Source organism: Ammospiza nelsoni, chromosome 3 (assembly GCF_027579445.1).
Source record: "Ammospiza nelsoni isolate bAmmNel1 chromosome 3, bAmmNel1.pri, whole genome shotgun sequence".
Taxonomy (NCBI): domain Eukaryota; kingdom Metazoa; phylum Chordata; class Aves; order Passeriformes; family Passerellidae; genus Ammospiza; species Ammospiza nelsoni.
In genome coordinates, this window is record NC_080635.1 from 61,082,048 (window position 1) to 61,105,925 (window position 23,878).

The window sequence follows — 23,878 nt, forward strand, 5'->3', positions numbered from 1 at the left end:
AATTAGGTGAAAAGCTGCTGCTTTCATTATTTTAAATAAAGAACCTCATAATTTTCTTTTCCACCACGAAAACTTGCATTGAAAGTTGAGAAGTTTTTTCTTATGCCATTTCAATTTTGCCTGTAACTTTCAGAAAAAAAAAATTGATTTTTAATAAAGTAAATTGAATTAAGAGCTGCGTTGTGTCATACATTTTCAAACAGGTTTCACAGATTGATGAGGCAACCCCTGAATGGTGAATGCCCTTCTATTTGATCCAAAATTGAGACAGTGCAGGAGCAGTCAGGAGAGATTCTGATATTTGGAGAGCTCTTTTGCCTACCCCAAATCTTTCTGCCTATCATTTATTTTCCTTGAATATTGCAAGCAAAATCATGTTTTGTTTCATGCAGCTCTGGGAAGGCCAGGTAATGAGTCTGGTGATTTACTGATAGAATCATCTATTTGATCACACTTATGGTAGGAATATGAGATTCTGAGTTATCGTGAAACCATTAAGGTTCGAAAAGCACTCTGTGACGAATATCTTTCATCATTCTAATGCTGCCAGATCCACCACTAAACCATGGCTCTAATCACCCCACCTACACATTTCTGAACATTTCCAAGGATGGTGATTCCACTGCTTCCCGGGGCAGTTTGTTCCAGTACTAGACCACTCTTTCAGTGAAGAAATATTTCCAAATCTCTAAACTACACCTCTTCTGGCACAACTTGATGCTCTTTCCTCTTGTCCTGTTGCGTGTTACCCGAGAGAAAAGACCCATGGCCGCCTGTTTATATCCTCCTTTAAGGTTGTTATAGACTGTAGTAAGGTCCCTTGAGCTTTTTCTCCAGGATAAACAACTCCAATTTGTTACCAAATGTTAGGGTTTTTCCACTACTGCAAGTGTCTTTTCAGAAACAAAGGAAAAAAATTGCAGTGACATTTCCTCAAAGGAACACTGCAGTTACTCAGCCAACTCCAACAAAGCCAAAGAGGATCGCACTTTCCAAATTCAGAAACAAAGTATCTCTCTGTGATGTTTCAAATAGAAAATTTGAGAATGTTTACTGAAAAAAGCCAAAGAAAGGAACCATTGCCAGCTAGCTCTAACATAAAAGGTTGACAGGTTTTTGAAAAAAGTTGCCCTGATCATTCCTCTATTTAATTCTCTGTAATTTTTAATCTCATGTTGCAGTTTTTATTCTCTTTCATCCTTTGTTACACATGCATATTTCTGTTCAACACATGAGATGTATGTATAAAGTGATTTTTATTCAAATGTATAGGTATACTTATCACCTATTTGATATAAAACAAAAGACACAGAACAGTGACAAAACTGGATTTTGTGCATCTACCTAACTGAGCTAATATATCACCTATGAAAGAGAGGAAAAATTCACTGGGCCTCATAGCACTGAAGCTGAAACTCGGCAAAAAAACAGTAGAAAGTTCTTTCTGAAAAAGAACTTTTCATCACAGCAGACTAAACATAATTAGCTCACACATTAAAGTAATAAGACACAGCTGACCAAACAATGTATCTATTTATTTGATTATCTTTAAAGGCATCTGTAGTTACAAACCTACTCTAAGTTAAAAAATGCAGCTTCAGTCCACTGGTTTTATTACTTTAGACTGCTTAGGTTTATTAAGCTAGGAAATCTTTCCATACCTAATAAGAACAGAATACTGATCTATTATTTCCTTTTTCATTTCACTTTTTTAACTTTTCCATCTGTTTTTTTTTTTTACTTGGCAGACATTTACAATTACTAGATATGTGTACAGCTCTGCATTGTTGCATTTAATTTAAAATATATAAGAAGAAAAAGTTCTTCTCTAATATGACAGACTTTGATCATCTAAGCCTCAACTTCAAAGTAAATGATATACTGTGTTGTGTTTTTTCTGGAGCACAGAAGATACAATATTGATGGAAAACTACGTATTACTATTCCCTGTATTTATATCCATTAATATTTCTGCAAACAAGCTACCTAGCTCACAGCAAAGCAAACTTAGAATTGTGTGAAGTTTTGCCTGAGTAACTGCATGGCCAAGTATGTGCTGCAGTGAGGGAGAGCTCACCAGGACACATCCTACATAAAACTGAGATCTGGTTCAGGAATATATAGAGCCATTTCTCTTCTACAAATTAAATTGTTAAACTGAAGGGATGTATCTCTGGCACTGTTATTTTTAATTAATAAAGCACACTTGAAATCCTCAACTTAACAAAAAAAGCCTAGAAGAAAACTGACACAGAAAGTTGCTAAAATGATTGCCTTCACTGTGAAAAATTTTCCTGTCTCTAAAATGAATTAAACTAGCCAAGGAATTGATCCAGAAGTGTCAGGTGTTTAATGATATTTAATACTTACAGCTTCAAAAACTTGTAAGAAAATAATGAAAAATATTGATAATGTTACCATTCTTCTATCTTGCCCATTTTTCTGAGGAAGTTAGCTCTGGAAAATAAAGGGATAGAGCTAAGAGGGCCAAACATATATCACTCTCTACAGTCAAAAAAAAAAAAAAAAGGATTAAACTGTATCACAACAGAGAGTGCCTGTGAAACTGAAAAGGTATGTAGATACCAATCACAAATTCATCCAGCCATCTCAGGAGACAGGGGTGGTACTGCATGTATTGTCAGAAACATTCTAGCAAAATATGGAATGTTAAGGCAGGCTCATGAAAAAATCCCACAAAAACACAAAACAACCTCACCAAAAATAAGTCCAAATCCATTCATTTGGGTAAAACAATCATCTGTCTCTACTCATGCATGCCATCTGCTCTTTCTGCTGCCACTCCTGTCAATCTGAAGTTGATAGGTAATGGCCCTATGATTCAGGGAAACTGCTGAAGTGTGTACTCAGGCTTCAGCTTGAGAGATGGGTTCATTTATCATCACAATAAGCTATTACCATTGATAGGTCACAACACATTGAAGAGACAGTCAGCCTAATTGGCTCCATTCAGTTAGCTCTGGATGTGCCTCTAGGAGAGGAGCGATGCTTTGCAGGTAATATTCCATCATCCAACAAACCACTTGTTTAATAATTCATTGCAGTTCAGCTTAGGGTTCTAGCACATGATTATCCCTTCCATATGCCAAATATTGACGTCTTAGCCCCTTTGTATCTTGGGTGCAAGAAGACAAATACAAATTCATTCTACAGGTATGGTAATCCACATTTCTAAAAACTTATGGAGCATTTAAAATTCTCACTTTCTAAAGAAATATATTGTATAAAGCTAGGGTTTCTCTCTGGAAAATAAAATCGCTTCTTCCATTATTCTCTTCTATTAAAGATCATCTTACAGTATGCAAACTTACTAGGAATGTTAAGTAATGGATCTCATTTTGCTTTCTAGAGATTGCACAAATCAGCATGAGTCCTTTCAGAGTAGTGAGGGCAGATGAGACATGGGATAGTGTACATGATACACAGGATCTACAGGATTTAAAGGATGCTTCATACTCTGTTCAGGTATTAGATCAAGGCATGATACTCAGTATTAATGTGCTTAGAATGATGACTTGATGAAAACACAAGTTAAAACTAAGTAAATAATTCAAGCTTCTGATCACTACTGTGCTACTTGTCAGTTCTGGTTACCATTTCATTATTCAATTCCTTAGCTGCTTATCACAGCCATTATGAGTACTGCTTCCCATAAACTAACACAAAATATATTAAAAAAGCATTACTTTGTCTACACTTTGAATATCAGTTTGGGTTTTCTTTCACTAATGATGTCTTACTTGAATTTGTATGATTTTCAACCATTTATACCACCTTTGCATCTTCTGTACCCTTGTTAGTAACGCTGCTTCGTGTTTGAAAAATCAGTGACTCCTGCCAATATTTTGTTTTACAAACACACAACCTTTTTGTTAATGACAATAGATGTAAAATGCTGTTTACGAAGTTAGTTGGATTAGGTCTCCCAAATCTGTGAATTGATTAAAAATTCTCATAACACATATACAATAAAATATGAGTCTCATAAATCCACACACACAGATTTCCTAATTGCATGAGCATACGGGCGATTAGCACTTGGATTTGGGCACCGGTGCTACACCTGTTTGGTTTAAAACTTCATAATGACACAAGGTAGTGTGTCAGTCCAGTTCAGGCACCAAAACTTAGTTTCTAGGGGCAGACATAGAATAGCAAGGCTATTCTATTCTATCCTACATGTAAAATGGAAACAACAGAATTTATCTGTCTTGTAGAGAAGCTGCATGTAACGACAATCTTGAGATTGTCAGATGCTACCGAGCACATCAAACTTCAAATACAATATAGCAGAGATTGAAAATACAACAAATGGGTTTGTGCTAAAGGTTGTTTCCCTTATGCACCATCAGAAATTCTCAGTATTTCTGCCTTGCTGCATACTGTCTTTTTGATATGGAAAGCAAAATGGAACACCACAAAATTACAAAACTAAAGCTCAGTGGCATCAATCAGTGTTACTAACGTGTTATATAAACTCAACAATTTCAATTACATTCTATTTCAAGATTTTGTAAATCATTTAAATTTGAAGCAAATTATGGGGGACAGGTAAATCAAACAGAAATTGCAGTTTATTTATTCATAAAGGGAAATCTGGAAACTATACATAAAACTAACTCTTTATGGTTCTCAATATTTTGAGAATGACTTTTCAGTAGTTCTCAAGTGTACCCTTCTGCTGATGGGCATCAATTCCTTCATCACGTCCTGTGTAACCCAATATGAACTAGATGTTTGGACTATAAATTCTCTCTGATTAATCTAAGTGAGTAAAACTTGATTAAACACTTTACTTACAGGTACCCTGTGATGAGCAAAGAACTCTAAATATAGTTTTCAAAGCAAACACTTATTTACTGATGAAGTATTTAGCATGCAGAGGAATGTATATAAGAGGAATGAAATATAAGAAGAGCAAAATCCCAATGTATCCTCCCTTTCATAAATTTCAGTTTTCCTTTGCAGTGGTTAAGTAACCACTATTTAATTTAGCTATCTCTAGCTTGGGAATCATCATGACCATGTATCTTTGCATGGTGATAAGCCCTCAGTACAAACCTCCAGATATATAAATTCTTCCCGAATCAAAGTTGTTTTTGTTTTTCTTCTGCTTCTTCAGATCCTTCATTATTTTAGTATTTGGAATCAAAGAAATGAGAGTAAAACTTAAAACTTTGCAAGCTGGAAAGCATATTCCCCCAATTTACTTCCTTTTAATTATTTCCTATCACCCCTCAGTGTTCTCTCTCTAGCATTCACTTCCTTTCTTTTGTGAAACTGCTTTATTTTCTGCTTGTTTCTCCATTTTTCAACTGCCTCTATTGATTGAAACCCTTGCCTTCAAGGCAGACTTGGGCAAGCAGGTAACACAAAGGACACTTGAGATTTATGAAATAATTTCAGCAACAGTAAATTTCCTCTTTTATCTAGGGTAGTGTAAGATGATTTCAGCACCAAGAAATTAAATATAACATGGGATACATGAAATATTGCAGTCAGTGTTCTCAGCTAGGCAGAGTCTGAGCCCTGTTTCAACCCATTTCCAAGGCTCAAAGAGGCTGTAACAGTCTACTGGGCATCCTTAGTTTCCTTGTAATCACAATAATGGCTGCACTTGAACCGTCCTAACAGGCTACCCAAGCATCATTAAAAGCATTAACGAGGAACAAAGTGTGCAAAATTTACTTATCTCTTGGTGGTTCTTTACAGTCATGGGTAGCTGAGCCCCAAGTAGGACAGTACTAGTACTGTTGCACTTTTTACTGGGGATCAAGCCAAATCTGGCAAGCCACAGCTGTGAAAGAATGCAGAGACCTACCCCTGGCCATTTCATGCTGCCAAACTGAAAGAATATTTCAATAAAAATAAAGACTCTAAATCAAATAATGAAATACAAATTAAGTAAACTTAAAGAAAGCATCAGGTGTGGTTGCAATCCTTAAAATGTTTTGTTCTTTCCTTGGATGTCTGCTCTGTTTGTCTCATCTTTTCCATATCTGACTCTGCCTATTATCTCAATTTTTAGAAGCTATATTGAAATAAGTGCTAATAAAATAAATGGCACATTTTTATGAATTGAAGACAACTTCATACTGTTGAGTGAGTCTGATTACCATGGTGACTTGGTTTCAGTCAGATCAGTTTAGATTGTGACTTAAAATAAAACAGAATTATTTAGATCAGTTTAATGTTACTTGTTATAAAAACATCAATAAATTAAACCATCATTTTCTTAGAAGAATGCATTACAATATGAAAGACAAAAGATACTGAAGTAGCTGAATTTACAAAATTTATTTTTAATTTAGGTTTAACTGAATTGCTTTAATTTTCTGCCACGAGTTGGCCATTGACTACTTAAAATATCTGAAATTTGCAGCAACTCTGAATATTCAGGAGTGTTGAAGGACATTTCTTGCATACGTACTGCTGATGCCTATTACTGTTTCTTTTATAGATATGGGTAACATGCATATAACCCAACCACTTCATCCTACTCATACTTACAATATATTAAGAATCATTAAATGTCCCTACAGAACTGGTTTTGGTGTGTTATGCCTTACACTTGAGGATCACATTATTCCCTACTCTGTTCCAAATTTACTGTTGCAAGCTTGGCGATGTGCTTTGCTACACACTCAAATCTGGTGCCGACACTTTCATGTGCAGAGGGTATAAAAAAGGCAAATTCATCACGAAACACTGGCCTTACCATTACACAGTGAGCACATACTTCATACACTACCAGTAGGTCACTAAAGGGTGACCTGCTTAAATTTGGACAACCCATATTCATCAGGGAACAAAATCTTCTACTGGGGGCCTAAACTGTCCATACAACCTGAAAGAAGGGTTTTCATAGAAAGGTGCACGAAGGGAGATCCCACCAGCCCACCTATGTTGCACTATTTGCTTCCCTGACAATAAAAGAAATACAGACACATGCTTCAAAAAATCAGCCTGAGTGTTGGAATTCTCTAAGCTAGAATACTTTCACTAGGCCAAATAATTTCAAAAAAACCAACTGATGGAAAAAATAGTAGCTTCCAACTACATTTTAACGTGTATTTCATCCATTTATACCAAAAAGTATTATGTTAGATTGCTTTCCTTTTTTGAGGCAGGCACCAAAAGTAAGGGAGTTGTGAATCTTTTTAACTGCATCATGTCCTATGAACAAGAAAATGTTGAGATCTGAAACCATGACAATACTAGATGAAGCTTTCTGGGCTTAGTTGCATTCATAATTCAGGACAATTGATCCCAGCATTTCAGTTCCAGCTGATTATTGTGTTATTTACGCTTCTTTCTGTTTTGGGTCTCAACTCCATCCCTTCCCCCCTGGGAGCCATAGACTAAAATTTGCTTCCATTATTCCACTTTTTTTTATCAGAATTGCCTAAGAAATGAAAACAAATGGAAGGAAATAAACATAAAAGCTATAAGGAGCTAGTTTATTATTATTTTATAATTCAATTTTTAATCCTATGAGGTATTCTAGGCAGTCTGTAATAGATAATATGTCACAAAACAAACTGCTCATTCTATCCCAATCTAGTTTTCCACCAGTGAAGTATTTTAAAAAGGCTGACAGAGTTTTTAAATTTGCATGAATTGACTACAGGCTCATTACAGTGTCTTCATTTCTACACTCAACAAAATAATGACTTAGTGAAGTCAGCAAATAGGTTATTAGCAAATAGATAATTATAAAATAAGAAGAAAATAAATGAAGAGACAGGGTCAAAAAGTCCCCTTCCTGTTCTCTATGCACAGACTCTACACAAAACTTTCAGCTGCTGTCTTGGTTTTAACTAGAAATCAGAGAAAGAACAATATCTATCATATGGCTGCTTTAGGTCTATGGAGTTGACAAACATGTTGACAAACAAAGATAAACATTCAAATATTTTTGCTTTAATCTTCAACATGCTCTGACTCCATGAAGGATCAGCTTATATACACCTTACTTACAGTAAATGGGATCATGCTGTACAACTAACTTAAATGATTCCTGAAAAACAGGGGTGAGTTCAAGAAATGCCTCAATCCAAGTCTGTCAGCATGCATATAGCTGTTTGGAGAAAAAGTGGTTCAGGATTTCCATCATGTTGTTTGCAGTTTGAGTAACGGCAACATTAGTGTCTGCTCAAAACCCAGATGGAAGAGTGGGAGGGGATGTGTTACATGCTGTGCATTGAGACCTAACAATGTCCAGAGATTTGAATTCTAAGACGGACTCCACCTAAGGACTGAACTAACCTGCAACTGCTGACCAAAGGCAATGCCCTAATCATCTGAAAAAGGCAAGGTAAATCTCAACCCTCACATTAAAGCTCGCCCTTGGCAGAGAAAGGAAGATAAAACTTGAAGATACAGAAAAAAATAAAAAAAAAACATGTACCCAAAGATGGAAGTTTCCTCATGGAATTTCAAGGTGGCCTCAGCCACCTCTCATGTTTGTGTCATGGAGGGGTGGGAACAGGTGTCATATGTTTAGATATGTTGAATATCATGTTTTCTTTTGTCTAATTATAAGGAGCTTCTACTCATCACACAAATTATCAAATTGCTTTTTGATGAGGCATCAAAGAGGCAGAGTGTATACATAATGTTAGACTTCCAAAATACTGCACACACCTAACCCTTCTGCACTGAGTTTAAAGAAACAGTGTTTCACATTATTCTGCTGAGTTGGGTATCTAATTTTTAATTTATATTAATTTATATTTTCTTTTCAGTGCTCCGATCAAATGTTATCCTAGGATAACTCATAACACTTTCAGACAAATTAATAAAATATATTAGCATGGACACATGTTTAAAAGAAACTTATAGATCCATTGTCAAATCAATTTAAGAAGCTGCTAAATAAAAGAAAATGAGGTTTTCAAATACCTAAAATGTAATTAGAGTTTCTAAAATAATGCAATTTTTCAGATTCTAGAAGGTCTAACACAGCACAAGTCCTCATGATTGCTGCAATCCTTAGCTCAGTAGGCTATGGGAAGGTAGGCAGGCAGGAATATAAACTGTTTTATGATACCTACTAAAACCTTAATACTAACCATTTTAAATCTGTTCTCTCAAATTATCCACTAGGTATTTTATTTCTAGAAATTAAATTCCTCCAAATTACTCCCAAACGTATTCTGCATCAAAAACATTGTTCAATTTCTCAGTTCAAATGCATATTACATGGGTTTTTAAAAAGTTACTTGAATTTATACAAAGAAGTTTAAGTTCTGGTAGCTGCATATATATTTAGAAGTCTAAAAGGGCATGGTAATGTTAAATTAATTTGCTCATGTTTTTCTCCCACTCTGACATAAACAAGAATCCTGTACCATCTACAGCCTCTTGTTATTTAGAACATCTCCTTCGAGACACAGTCAAAGACCAGCATCACATAGCCTAGTGTCACCCAGATTCAGATGAAAAAGAAAAAGCTGAAGGCTGCACAGGAGCACCCTATTTATAGTGGTTTTTTCCTTCCAAAGAGGCAGATGGAGATGGATGTAAAACAATCAGATAGCACATATATGTCAATCAACACTGTGGAGGCACACGCAGGACATGCCAACTTCATAATAAAAGAATTATTTGATATAAGTTTTTTGAGCTATATTTGAAAACTAGGAAATGCAGGATCATTACTACCTCTCTTTATTCAATTTTATTTTGGGAAATATTATTTAAGAGCAATAATTTTAGCAACATAGAGGAGAGGCAGCTTTCTGTGACATAAGATTTATAAATTACAAGAGAAGTGTACATCTTGATAAAAGATTTCCTAAATTTTTTTCTATGTTTCTTAAGACAAAAATTTTTAAAGATTTTGTATGCTTTGACACACCAATTCTTCTACAGCTAGCAGTTATTCTCAAGAAAGGATGTTTTTATCTAGATTCAGCTATTTGGTTTTATTCAGTTTGAGCTACTTAGAGAAATGTTTTATTGAGTTTACAAATAAGGACTCTCAATGTTCTATGTCCATTTCCCTTCCCATAGAATAAATCATCTGGCCTAGGCATGTCATTACAACTATAGTTTACGTGATGCAACATGACAGTTAAGATGTACTGTGGTAATTTGAGTGCTTTCACTGTTATTGTAGTATCAAAAATTTATATGGTTCAGTTATTAAGGCAAATTGCTTCATTCATACAGTGATATCTGACAGTAACCACAAAGGACCTCCAAATTACACTGAAAAAATATCTTCCACATTCAAATAACGTGTGCATATTCCTACCATTATTTCGCTCACTGGCTAGAAGCAAGAGAATTCTGTAAGGAAAAGTATCAGTTCACATTTCAGGGTAAGTTCACCAGACATGCAATATTATAGAAGAAACTCCCTCCTGCCCAGCTAAGTGAGCCTGACTCTCTTTAACAATTTATAGGCCATGAAAAGGATGCCCAATTCTTCGGAATGATGTTATTTAGTTTCAATGTGCTCACTTACCTTCTGTCATGCTGATTTGCAGCCAACAGGAAGAAATAAATAAATAAAAGGTTGACTAGCCTGAAGAGACTACAGAGGAAAACGTGCTCAAATACATCACTGTTAGCATTTCTGATAAGTTTTAACATAATCAGGGTTATAGGAAATGGAAAGCTTTTAAGCTTTCTTCACATTTAAGACTCATTCAGTCTTCAACTCTACTCTCTGGGGAAAACAAATAGATTTTCATGAAAGTATTTTGGATTTGGTATTAACCTGTGGGGTGTGAATATGTGTGCACATGCACACTTAGATACACGCAGATTTAAATACACACATCAGAATTGTCACAAAGCTCACAGCAGCATTTTCTGAGTTCCAGGGCAGAGAGCTCCCCACACATGAGTTTCCTGAAAAGCACCAAACACCCCCACAACATCTGATACACAACCTGCATCTCTGAAAAGCAGATGAGGGAACTGGCTTTCAAAGCAGAGTACAGGTGGGAAGAGGCCAAGTTGAAGCACACACCAGCCAGTTCATTCAAAAACCAATGCTGTGAACTAGCTGCACTTTTTTAACACCTGACAACAGGAGACCAAAGAGGGCCCAAGGTTAAAGATACTTAGCTAATTTTGTCTACCTTTTTGCCTCAAAAGGATACTCCACACAGGTGATTCCTTTCTGCTCGAAATTCTGCCAGTCAAACAGCTAACCAATTTTATCCTCCGTCAGTTCCACCCCCTTCAAAGCCTTACCTTTTTTCTCAATAAGTCAAATTAATGTTTAGGCAAGTACCACCTGCACTTACTTTGTTGCCCAAATAAGAACTTGGTGCGGTCCAGTAGTAAATCTGTGGCAGTACTTTTTGTGCAGCCACATTGCTGATGCTGAGCTGCTGATGCCCATCAAATCTCTTTTGCATGGGGATAACCCTGATGAGACCTGGTAAGTCAGTCAGATACCAACCATTCATGTCTTCTATCTAAAATGATAGGGAAAAAAATAGATAAATAAAACCCACATTACGGTAAGAATCAGGACATTGATCATTTCAATAGTCACAGCCTCGCATTCTTCCATTTTTTAAAAAACTGATTAGGTTTAAGAGCAGTGTAGGAACTGAGGAAAACACAAAATAAAACCAGAAAACATTTCTTATGGTATATGACTAGGAATTATAACTTCTCAGTTTGAAAGAACTGCATGTATTTTCATTCTGTGCTTCATGGTCCAGAGCAAGAAGGAAATTCCATCATACAAACCTATGTGCAAGAATATTTACAAATATTTTGCAAGTCTTCAGTAAATGATTTTGGTCACAGATTGTACAGAAATGAAATGACAAATGGATATACATTTTCTGATTGCTGTAGGCAGCATAATTTATAATATTTTTCCATTCTAAAAACCTTAAAATTTACAAAGCCAAATATATTTTTATATCTTTTTGGTGCTGGAAAGCACCTGAACTTGAATTTCTGAAATCCCATAACTAGAAATGAATCATCAGAGAAGAGCACACTGTACAAAGATGGCTTCTGGAGCCCAGATACAAGCAGCAAAATAAATGAGCTCAGGCATGGAATGGAAAATTTCCCAGTTGCTGGCATGTAAATGAAAACATTAGACATATATGCTGTTACTTGAAGACTTCCAGCATAACAATATGGCCAAAATCAAGATCTAGTAGACCTAGAACACATTTCCCAAACTAAATCTACAGGCATGAATATGCAGCAAACATCCGTTTCAACTGGCATCAGTGTCTGAGCTTTGAGAACTAATTTACAGTTTAGAGTATATTTGTAGGCTAAAGACATTTTTCTACAGTATAAATAAGAACAGCAGGTTCATCTCCCTCTCACATCCTTTCCTAGGAATGCAGCATACAAAAGAAATGCATTCAAAATGCCCCCTGCAAGGCATTCCTTTTTCTTACTTAAGCTCTATGTTGTACATTTACTGTTTCCAAATTCTTAATTACTTCAGGTCTAGAAATCTAATAATTACCTGGAAAAGAGGTTGCCCTATGGATACGGAGCATTTAATTCAGGAGTGGTTATGTATGCACATTCCAGGACTGTGTTTATGCATACGGCTTCAACTTATATTGTTATAGCTTCTTTTGTGCTTTTCACTGTTCTAATTGCTCTATTTCAAAACTTTCTCACAAAGAGTGACAAAGCTTACAAGCATTTTCTTCCAGATATATGAAAAATAAGAGACATGCATGCTTTTCTAATAAGAAAAAACCTATTAACAATGGTTAGTGACAAGACAAAAAATACAAAGCAAAGACATGTACTGGTATGATATGATTTTTCTTACATTTCTGTAGGTAAAGGGAGAGTGCCTGCAGACATTTGTTTTCCCAGAGCAGAAACATTCCTCACAGCCTTCAGGATTATATTGCTGAAGATTGAAGAAACCTGGTTTACAACGGTCACAGTTTTCTCCTTCAACATGCTCCTGGAAAGGCACATTAGAGTATTACTTCAGTTGTCATAGATGAGAATCAGAGATCACTGGCCTTTTATTCTTCAGGAGGACTCTAAAGACATTTATAGAAAAGACTTTCTTATTTGTGAATGTTAGCAGCAAATCCTTTGCACAGTAAAAGGTGCTATGTGGTTGCATGCAAATAATAAGACATGGAATTAGGACATTAAAAGAGTTGTCATTTCCCATCTCTATGAATGGACATACTTAATCTCAGGTACCAATCTAATTTCTATCCTTTACACTTGAGAGCCTCAGAGGGGAAAGGAAGTATGGCACAATGTTATGACCTCAACAACTGTAGTATGTAGGTAGGGCTGACAAAATCCATGCACACCCAGCCGATGGAAACTATAGGTATGTGGCAGTAGTCAGTCATACTAATCACTCTGAGTATCAGTTTTTCAGAGCTCTGTCATTAATAGATGAATTTAGGATAAATAGAAGTGGTAAACAGGCTGCAGTTCTTCCTTCCTTAACTACATGTGTTTGCCAGCCATGCAGCTAGGTTTGGAAACTCCTCTCCTGCACGAACACAGGCACTGAACATAGATGAGCTATTCTAAACTTAGCATTTTGTAATTATATTTTTCATAGAAAGCTTATGTTGTGCATTAAATCCTACTATCTTATACCACAAATCAATTTGTCCTATAGGCAAAGTTAAAGGTAGGTTTTCTACCCAGAGTGTGTGGCAGGAGTCTTCTGATATGGTGCTGGCTTAATAATTCAGTATTTTCCCCAACAGAGCTCAGAAAATTCTTCCTCTTTCAGCGGTATTATGCACAGTCTCCTTAACCCTGGAGACAGCGCTCTGTGGAATGCACAGGGACTGAACTGTTGGCTCTACAGCAGCAGAGAATGAACACATTCTAAAAACCCTGCCTACACTGTGCAGTCTAGGATAGCCCAAAATGCACAGCTCCCAAGTAAATTCACTGAAAGCCATTCGATAGTCTCCTGGTTAAGACGTAGCAAACCTGGCAAAAATAGGGCAAAGCAAGTGGATGTATGGGGAGAAAGGATAGGACACATGAATTAAGAGAAAATAGAGACAGTGTGCAGGAAGTGGCAATGACCTGCAAAAAGGGAGATACAGTGAAAATTTAATAATGTTTTCACCACAAATTATACAGTAAAAATATGTGTAACAAAGTATCTTTGCTCTGTCTCTGCTGCTGTGCTCCATACTCCTCTTCAATAATATCATACAGACTATTAAACAAATCACAAACATCTTTAATAAAACTCAAGGTTATAAGTCAATTACATTTAACTTCAACATCTCATTAATCTCAAGGCTGGCTTTTTCATATTTTCACCAGAAATCTTGGGATTAATCAATGTCTATTACTGCCATGGGTATGTCAAAATCAACTGGTTACTCATGCTTCACATGAACAATAATGTGGGCAACATCTGGACACAGATGCTCTCACCCTTTATTTAAGAAACTACAGTTATAAACACTGGTCCCAAAAGTTTTATACCGTGTTGATGCGCTTAATGTGTGCAGAGCAGGAAGAGGAAAATAAAAAGAGAGCTGGAAACCAAACGTGTTTAAATGCAAAGTTGCCCACTTTGCAGTCACAAGCATCATATGTGAGTAAAACCTGTAGAACTCCATTGAGTAGGCAGCAAATTCAGAGAATAGTAGATACAATAAAATTCAGAGTTGGAAAGGAGATCTGACCTATCCCTCAGCAAATAAAGCAATTTTTCTGCAACCCCATGTATTTCTCAATACTTTTCAGTGCAATATTAAGCTATCCAAAGATGAAACTTTGAACACATACCTTCAAAAAGTTCCAAAGCCTATCCAGTTAGGACTGTTTTTCAGAGATTTCCTTTACAAGAAAACTATCTTTAGCAATTTTAAAGCTCATCATAGGTAATTGAAAGATGTGATTAAAAGAAGGGAAGCATTTCCTAAGACCTGCTATTAACCAGACATCCCACTTTATTCTTCACATGGAGCATAACTAATCTGATGATTTCAGTGTCCCTTTGACCATATTCTGCTTCGATTTGAATTTGAAGATTGCTAGTGAAATTAAATGTGTATGTATCTGTATCTCAGCTATGTACAAAAGGTATCATTTTTCTCCCACAAGCACTTAAAAAGGAGGAGCACAAAGAAGACAAAAGACAAACACTGAGAGAAAAGTGCATATAATGAGAACTCTCTGGGATAGGAACACTTATTTCTATTCTTTATTTGTTCATTTTGGTCTGCGTGCACTAACAGGTCAGTTTGGCTTTATATTAATAACATCATAAGAATCATTAAGCAGTATTTATCTGGTATTTAGCATAATACATCTTCATCAAAGCTCCATTCCAAGCCAGAACATAGCAAAATCACCCTCTTATGATCTTCTAGACTTGATGGCTAAGTAATTAGAAATATGATGTGGATGATTTTATTTCTGACAGAGAGCATGTGGCTGTTACATAAAGTGAGGATAAAGCTAATTCTCTGAGTAGATTTCAGGCTATTCAGCTGTGAAACAAGAGCTTTGTGTGTGTGTGCAGCATGAGATTGAAGCATTTTTTGTACATTGCTGTATTTAAGAATGCCATGTAAGTATTTTTAAATTCTCATTTGTGAGTAATTCTGTTAACTAAATTTTGGAAGGGAATTCCTACAAATACAGTACAGAAAAATTGATCGACAGTACAGTAAGTAGTCCTTTGGGCATATTCATGGTCACTTACTAGACTATGACTTAGAAAGCACAACCATTTATAAAGCCTTTCTGATAGCTAGGTATTTTATAAGTGGATGTATCTGCTTAAAAATGTTTTTCATTTCAATATAACATCAAGATATAGTTTGAGGGAGATACCCAATGGCACACAGAGAGAAACCCTCCTAAATTTTCTTCCCAGAAACTAAGACATTCATCCTACAGAAAGGATAGATTTTGTTTTTCTAAACATGTTAGAGATTTCTAAACAACTATCCCAAGGCAGGAACGAATGTCATATATTCCTAATGACGACTCCTAAAAGACAACTTTCTTGTTTTAATAGATCATCAGTTTGCTTCATTTTCTCTTTTTAAATGACATTTACAGGTTAGTTTTAGAATCTACAATGCTGTAAACATATAGCTTTTGAGTAGATGAGGATGGGGTTTGAGACAAATGATTCACAGGATGTAATCATTTGTAAGTGTCCCTTCATTACAGATTTCTAAGGACTTGTATGACTGGCAGCATACAAGGCTCCTAGGCAAATATGTTGATTGAAGTGAGTTCTGAGATGACACAAGATCGTGTAGGATTTTGTAGAAACAGGACCAAGTGTTCTGTGAGAAGTGGCTAACATAGATACTAACACAGCTAGGTAGAACAGTGCAATACTCTGGCATAATAAAAGGGCATTAATGCAATCCTTCAGTACCATTAGTATCTTTCTGTGGCTGAAAAGAACTGGACATCCATACCTTGCAGATGCAGGGACCTATGCAGGGGTCATCATTTTCACTGCCCTCAAGGGAGCAGTTGCAGGGCAGGCACTCAGGATATCCTGTATAACCCAAGGCACATCGACTGCAGCTTTCTCCTGCATAGCCAGTCTTGCAGTGACAGAAACCAGGCAATAAATCTATGGAAGAGGGAGAAAACACGAGATGTATTTCATCTGTCATTATTACTGTCAGATAAGTGTACTAGAGTGGTCAAAGCAACACGTTTAGTAGGTTTAACATAAGGAGGTGTTTACTGTTGTTCACACCACCATCTATAACTCAGTCATCTGAGAGAGGCAAAATGAACAATGTAAGAATAGGGCAAGTATTCAGTGATTTGAATTCTGAGTTTCCAGAAATCTGCATATTAGAAATCTTGAAAATAGAAACATATCCCTACTTCTTTGCATCTAACAGTCCCTGAAAACTTTCTCTTCCATTAATTCATCTGAAGACCTTTCAACATGCCTTTACGTTCAGAGTCTGTAAGGCTCCAAAGCAGGGAATTTCACATTTAGCCTTGTATAGTGTGAAAGAAAACACTGATGTGTGATAAATCTCTATTTATTGCCATCTAATTATTATATCATAGAAAAGAGAAAGTAACCACTCACTTTATCCATGCCGTCTGTGATTTCAATGTACATCTATCATATCCTCCCTGACATTTTTAATTCATATGCCATAAACTCCTAGGCCTACTCAGTATTTCTACACAGAAACTGCTTGGTATGGCCGAAAACCTCTGTTGTCCTTCTCTGCACTGCTTCCAGTTCTAATACATTATGTAAAGAGGGTGTGCATACAGTAAGTTGGTTTGATTGGTTTTTCTGATGATTTTTTTCTGTTGTTTTTTTAAAAAAAACCACAGTATTTCCTAGGGACCCGTTGATGTTTTTGACTACTGCCGAGACAGAACAGAGATGACAGACAGTCCAACATAATTCCAAGAGCTGTTTCACAACTGATAGTGCTTAATTCAAAAATCACTGCCATCACTGTACAAGTAGAACTACTTTTCTCAGTGTTCTACTTTTCCTGTAATTGCTACAAAAAATTCATCATTTATTTTACTACCCAGACACTATCTTGAGATCCTTCTGAACATTTTGCAGTTCTTTCATTTTTCTATGCTGAAAGATTTTGTACTTGCTAACTTTGTCACCTTCCTACTCATCCCTTCTCCAGGTTAAATATGAATATTTTCAACAGTTCATATTGATCATCACAGTGAAAACGGTCCATTTATTCTTTTAACCAAGTACTAAGCCATGAAAGAATCTTTTCTCCTTATCCCATTACACTTTCCTTTGTGGATTTTGGTAAAAGATCTTGTCAAAACCTTTTGAAAATCAAAATACAATATTAATCAAATGTGCCTTTGTTCACATATTCATTTAACCCTTCAAACAGATTCATAAGGCATGATGTCCTTTACATAAAACCCCTAGTCTTGATTTTTGCCACATTTCAGAAATGGTATAAATCCTTTATTGTAGATCTAGTGATTTCCATGTAACAGAAACCAGACCTTCTGATTCAAGTTTCCTGGAACACCCTGTCTTTCTTTTGGATAAACAGTGTCTATTCAACATTATTATCTGTCTTGAAAAATACTGTAAGCTATATTTAATGCCTCAAGCAATTCAATTTTCAACTACTCAATTCATCCTGAAGCCATGGATAAATATGCTATATGCCTAACAAATTTTGATTCTGCATTTATCAGTTCACTTGAAACCTGACACTTCTGTTTGAGGCAGCTCTTCTGACTTGTCCCCATGAATGAAGACTCCCAAGTGGGAAATTCCCTGAGCTATTCTACTCACTGTTAAAAAGAATTAATATAGTTTTTCTGCTGTGTACCTTTCTTTCTTGAGATGTCCATTTATGTCTTGATTACACCTGAACCATACTTAACTCCTACTGCATTTCTAGCAGATGAATCTCTAGCACACTGATTCTGAACTATCTGAAAAAGAACCTCTTAGCAACATCTAACTATTTAGAAAATCATTCCTTAAAATATATGTATTTATTATTAAGAGCATGACTTTCTGGAATCTATCACAATTTATATTCTTTTCTATTATCCTCAGTTAGGAATAACTTCTGATTTTCAGTGGGTTTCTTTCTGTTGTTTAAAAAGATATATTTTTTTTGTTAGCTTAATTACATTGCTTGAATAATTCTGAACGAGAGAAATGCATCTTCTCTGAATGTCTAATACACAGTCTATAAACTCTAAGCTTGTCATTAGCAGTCTTGGATTGTTCATTTTTATTTTCCTTTTATAGATTTTCTTGTTTTGATGAAGTTGTTTTTCAGGGAGGCTTTCTTACTCCAACAAGAATGTTGAATTTGACTGTCCTTCAGGAGGAGAGTTTTAAAACAGTCCCTCATGCATAAATCCAGAGGTGCTTTCCTTTTTATGGCTTCTTTAACTAGCTATCTGAAGAAGCAGCCACCTACAGGAGTTTTTAATTATATTATCTGCTAATCTATACAGAGGTGAAATTCAATCTGTCTACTCTAACCTTGAAGCCTCTTTGATCTCCTGTAGCACATCATACTGACTGTCACCTTCTTGATCTGTCCTAATTATACACAGAATTTCAGTGCATGAAATTTCTGTTACTTACTATCTCAAAGTGATGTGCTCCATGGGTTTTGATGCCTTTGGCTCAACTGATTCTCAGATTTCTGAGTTATTCTCCTCTCAAACAGCTACCATCAAGGCCCCACAGCACAGCAGGACACAAGCTCTTGTAATCTGGGTCAATGCATCCTAACTGGATGATCTGGAACAGAGAAACTTTTGTTCCTTCCAGATGAAAATAGCTAGCTATACTCCAGGGTTCAGCAGTAAGAGACACAGGTAAGCCTACTCTTTAGAAGTGAGCCCACCTCATTTGAAAGCTTCAGGAACTCATATCTCACAAATCAAGTCTCAGCAAGTTCAAATTAGACTATATGTCTCAGTATGGAGCTCCCAAATACTCATTTATATCTATAGTCTCTCCTCCATTACCCACTCCATCCATTTTTTTTAAGATCCCCAACAAGAACTATCCCTTCTCCTTCTCTTCCTTTCTATGCAGTTATTGAAAATATTATTGTCACCATCCCAGCTTGCCCCATTCTTATACAGCACACATGGGTAACCTCAGCACACCACTTATCAAGAGACCTCACAGTCCACGTGAGAGAGGAAGGCAGGAGGCTGCTACCTGTCACACATCATTCCAGCTCTCACACTTGTTGATACAGTTGGTCTGGTTGCTTGATTTGGCTCCATCCTTCTTCCATTTACGGCTCTAGTGAGATCTCAGCTCTCCCTGTGTTACACAGTGTGTGAATTCCTCTCAGTGCCCCACTGGTTGCTTGTGATGAGGCTGCTGTAGTGCACATCTAATGTACAATATGTCAACAGTCTAACTACGTTACAATTTAGGGCAGATGTTTCAGGTCTGTCTCTAGTTTTTATTGTAATTAACTGATATTTCAAAAGAAGGACATCTTTTGCTTTTGGTCTATGCCTTCATAGGTCTTGTTTGAATGGGGCTTTATTTGATGAAGCTGTTATTCCGTTTTCTCCCTGCATATTATCAGTTTCTGTCCTGTCTTTCAGCATGCAAAGGCTTTGAAAATGCACCCTAGAGGATGAGTCATCTTGAAATATGAGTTTTACCAGTTAGTTTTTTCCTAGCCTAGCAGTCTTTCAAAGCTGCACAAAAATAAATGCATGCAAAAGCATGAACCAGACCCTCAAAAACCCTGCAATCCTAGGAATGGCCTCTGTCATTTTCAACTCCTGTTCAACAGCCTATAAATTTAAAAAATAATTTCATGGAAGTGAATGGGATTGCTTGCTGAGCAAAGTAGTACAAAGCCTGAATAAAGATCAAGATGTCTGGCTCTTACTTATCCTAAAATGTCAGAGGACTTTTTCAGCAAAAATAAACATCTGTCATTGGGATTATATTGTACTTAAAGAGGCAACGGGGGAGAAAAAGATAGCATGCCCTGAAGACTGACTTATAAAACCCTGCCAGGTTCCAAACTTGTCAGTTCTTGCAGGTGCTTAAGGGCTATTTGTGAAATGGCTATTTGTTAAAATCTAGCCATTAGAGCCTGAAACAAGAGTACCAATTCATGCAGAAAGCCTTAATTGCTGGAGTAAAGAATACTTCTAGATGCTCGGACCTTTGCTTCCGTATGGAACACTGCACTATCAGCAATACTTAAGTTTAGTTATTATTAGGATGAATTGAATGCAGATGGGAAAGCTCAGTTTTAAAATTATTGCCTTTCAGTTACAAAACCTAGAGGAATCTTCATCAGTTTATTTTACGATTGAGCCTAAATTTATCTTTTTTGTATTTCTCACTAACAATAAGATATAGGACTGCCGTGAAAGAATATTTAAAAAGCATTCTTGAAGATTCAAAACCAATAACACACTTTACAAGCAATTGATTTTAGACTATTGACTGAGACACATGAGGACAAAGATCAAAATGGAAATTATACATAAAATGCAATGATATTTCTTCCTTTCCTGAAACAATGAATGCTATAGTATAAAGCAGGTTCTCTATGCCCTTCTCTTATCTAGCAAAAGCTGATTATGACTACAGGATGCAGTAATTTAAATCCTCTTGATGGATTTCATCAATGCACCAGTTATTATAGTATTTGCTACAATTTTCCATTTTAATTGCTGCTTACCTACTGTATTCAAGAACAGAGAATGTACAGCCTCCAGCTTTATTTTACTTGAGAACTCTTCACAGTGACTCTATATCCCCAGTGATGTTCCTTACTGTCTTATTTCCATTTTAGTTTAATGTCTTTTACTTGCTCAAAGCATTTACTTAGCACACATTTAAGCAGCATATTCCCATCCTACACCAAGCAAACAATTTATCCTCATACAACCAGCCATTGACTCTTTAAGACGTATTTCAACCCACCCTGAGTGTTCATTCTGGTTCACTGGTGAGTAGATAGATTCCTTCAGACAGACCATGTTTTCCAGCTTTTCCTTTGTGAACACTCACCAGTGCTTCAAACCAAATTGCTGCCCAGGGTGAGCAGTATGCAGTAAAAAGAATTTTATCAGTGTACTGAATACAAATGTCAGAGGGAAAAAAGGGAAGAAGAGATCTTCTTTCAGGATAGTTTTATGCTAAAAATTATGTCCAGACTCACTCTTGATTTTAAAGTAACCTCTTCTATTACCACAGAAATCTTTTCTTAAAAGAAATATTAGAAAGGCTTTTCCTCTCAACACACATTATTGTGTCTTTTTGTTGAATAAGACATTAAATTTACAAATATGTGACTGGTTCAAGAACTATAAACATAATGAGCAAGAAGTAAACACTTTTTCTAATGTGTTGGAAACTTATTTAGTACAAGTAAAAAAAAAAGGAGAATAAACAGTAAGAACAAAGAGCAAAGAGCAAGTCCATTGTAGGCAGAATAGCTTTGATGCCCAGATATATGTAGAGCTGGCTTATTTTTGTTGTTGTAGTCTTAAAATAGAAAAATAATAAGATAGATATCAAAATTATCCTCTGGCCACTGTTCAGACAGAGCAAAGCATCTGCTTCTCATTAGACTTCCAAAACTGGGCAGGACACAGACAACTGGTCCCAAGAACAAATGCATGGACTACTGTGGGGAGGGAATTTCTTACATGATGGCAGTTATCTAAACAACAATTGTGCTTGTCACATATGAGAATAAATAGTTTAAGCAGACAGAATGACCTCCACAGTAAATAACTTGGAAGCAGAAGGCATCAATGAGTTTATAAAGGAATAAAGGAAAAAAATTAATTTATGTGTTGCAAACAACACATTCAACACAAATTAAGAATACTCTAACATGCTCAAAAGCAACAGGCCTCCAACCAACCACAGAAGCATGAGGTAAATTTCAGGTAGATGAGAAAAAGCTGGTTACAGTCAAGACAGAAAAAGATGAGAGTTTTCATTTTGTGAAGAGAACAAAAGAACTCTGGTTCTTGGGACTGGAGAAACTAGAGCATTCAACAGCTTCTTTGAATGCCTGGGGCCAGATGAGCAGGACTGGCTACCTGTAATAAAAGTACAAAGTGGAAAAGCAGAAAAAAATAATCCAAGACATTATCTTCAAGATGTTAGTATGACATGCTTATAGGTTTTCTAGAAAAACACCTTTAATGATCCAAACAGGAGCTTAATTCTCTTCCTAGAGATATTCACAAATGAGGCAAGAGAAGAATTTGCCAGAAAGAAGATCAGAGCACTAAAAAGGCAGAAGGAGACATAGCAAGGTGTCAAAGTACAGTACCACCTTGTCAGATTCAGAAAGTATAAGCAGATTTAGAAAGCAACCATGAGATGGTTTAGATCTGCTGAATGCTCAGAGGCATAAGATATTTTGAGAGCTCGTAAGGACACCATTACTGACAAACAAGACAGAAAAATGTCTCTATCCTTTTGCTTTCCCCTTCTTGTGAGAGAGGAGCTGTCAGCCTGTTAAGTGCTGATCAGCTGCCAGGCCCCAGGAAGATGACCCACACCAGGGGCCAGAAAAGAAGGTGTGAAAAGAGAGACTGCAGCAGTGACAGGAGTCAGAGACCAAGCAGCTGCATAACATGCAAGTGGGACATCACATTCTTTTGAATTAATCATTCCCCATCTCAAAATCACAGTCTGAGAGGTTCCTTTGTTGCACTGTCTGTCATGTGTAACCCGATTCAGTCTCATCCACAGGTTTGGTACAGGCATTGGAGAGCCTTGCTGTGTTTTTGCCAGCTTTGGGATTCATCCTCCCTTCTGCTCGTACTGTCTCTCATATCACTTCCTGTGATACACTGCACTGGTATCCCTGCCCAGGTTCTGGCAGCAGGGAGGGGGCTGCAAGGGCAGCCTCTGTGAGGAAAAGGCTGTGCCAGACACAGCCAGCTCCCAACAGGGTGCACAGCCCCTCAGGCAGCCAGGTCAGAGAATGGAGAAGGGGAAGGAGTGGAAGGAGAAGCTCCTGGTCCAGAGCAGATACACCCTTGAAGCCCCTGGAGGAAACCAGGCTGGAGCAGATATCCACACTGCATTTCTGTGAAGGAAATGTTGGATATTTCTTGAAGGAACTACATCCCATGGAGAACTGCTGGTAAAGAAAATTATTTTTCATGAAGGATGCAGGCCCATGGGACGCACCAACACTGGAGCTGGGGAAGTGTGAGGAGGAAGGAGGGTCAAAAAGGAACTGTTATGACCAGTACTATGAGTCCTGCTTGCTATAATCTTGCATCACTTGTGGTAGTGGGGGAAGAGGTAGAGGAGCAGTCTGGAATGAAGAAATGAGCTTGAGTCTGGGGGAAAAGAAGATGGTGGAAGAAGTGTATTCTTAATATTTTTTTTTCACTATCTGAA

The 23,878-nt window shown here is 36.7% G+C and overlaps 1 protein-coding gene across 1 annotated transcript in view; it reads right to left on the minus strand.

The window, feature by feature from the left end:
- Positions 1 to 23,878, minus strand: part of LAMA2 (laminin subunit alpha 2) — a 335,803-nt gene that overhangs the window by 181,237 nt on the left and 130,688 nt on the right. The window contains exons 10-12 of the mRNA XM_059468183.1: positions 16,428 to 16,588; positions 12,806 to 12,946; positions 11,286 to 11,459 (exon numbers count right to left, since the gene is read on the minus strand). Of these exons, the coding sequence (XP_059324166.1) occupies positions 11,286 to 11,459; positions 12,806 to 12,946; positions 16,428 to 16,588 (476 nt within the window). The remainder of the gene's footprint in view (positions 1 to 11,285; positions 11,460 to 12,805; positions 12,947 to 16,427; positions 16,589 to 23,878) is intronic.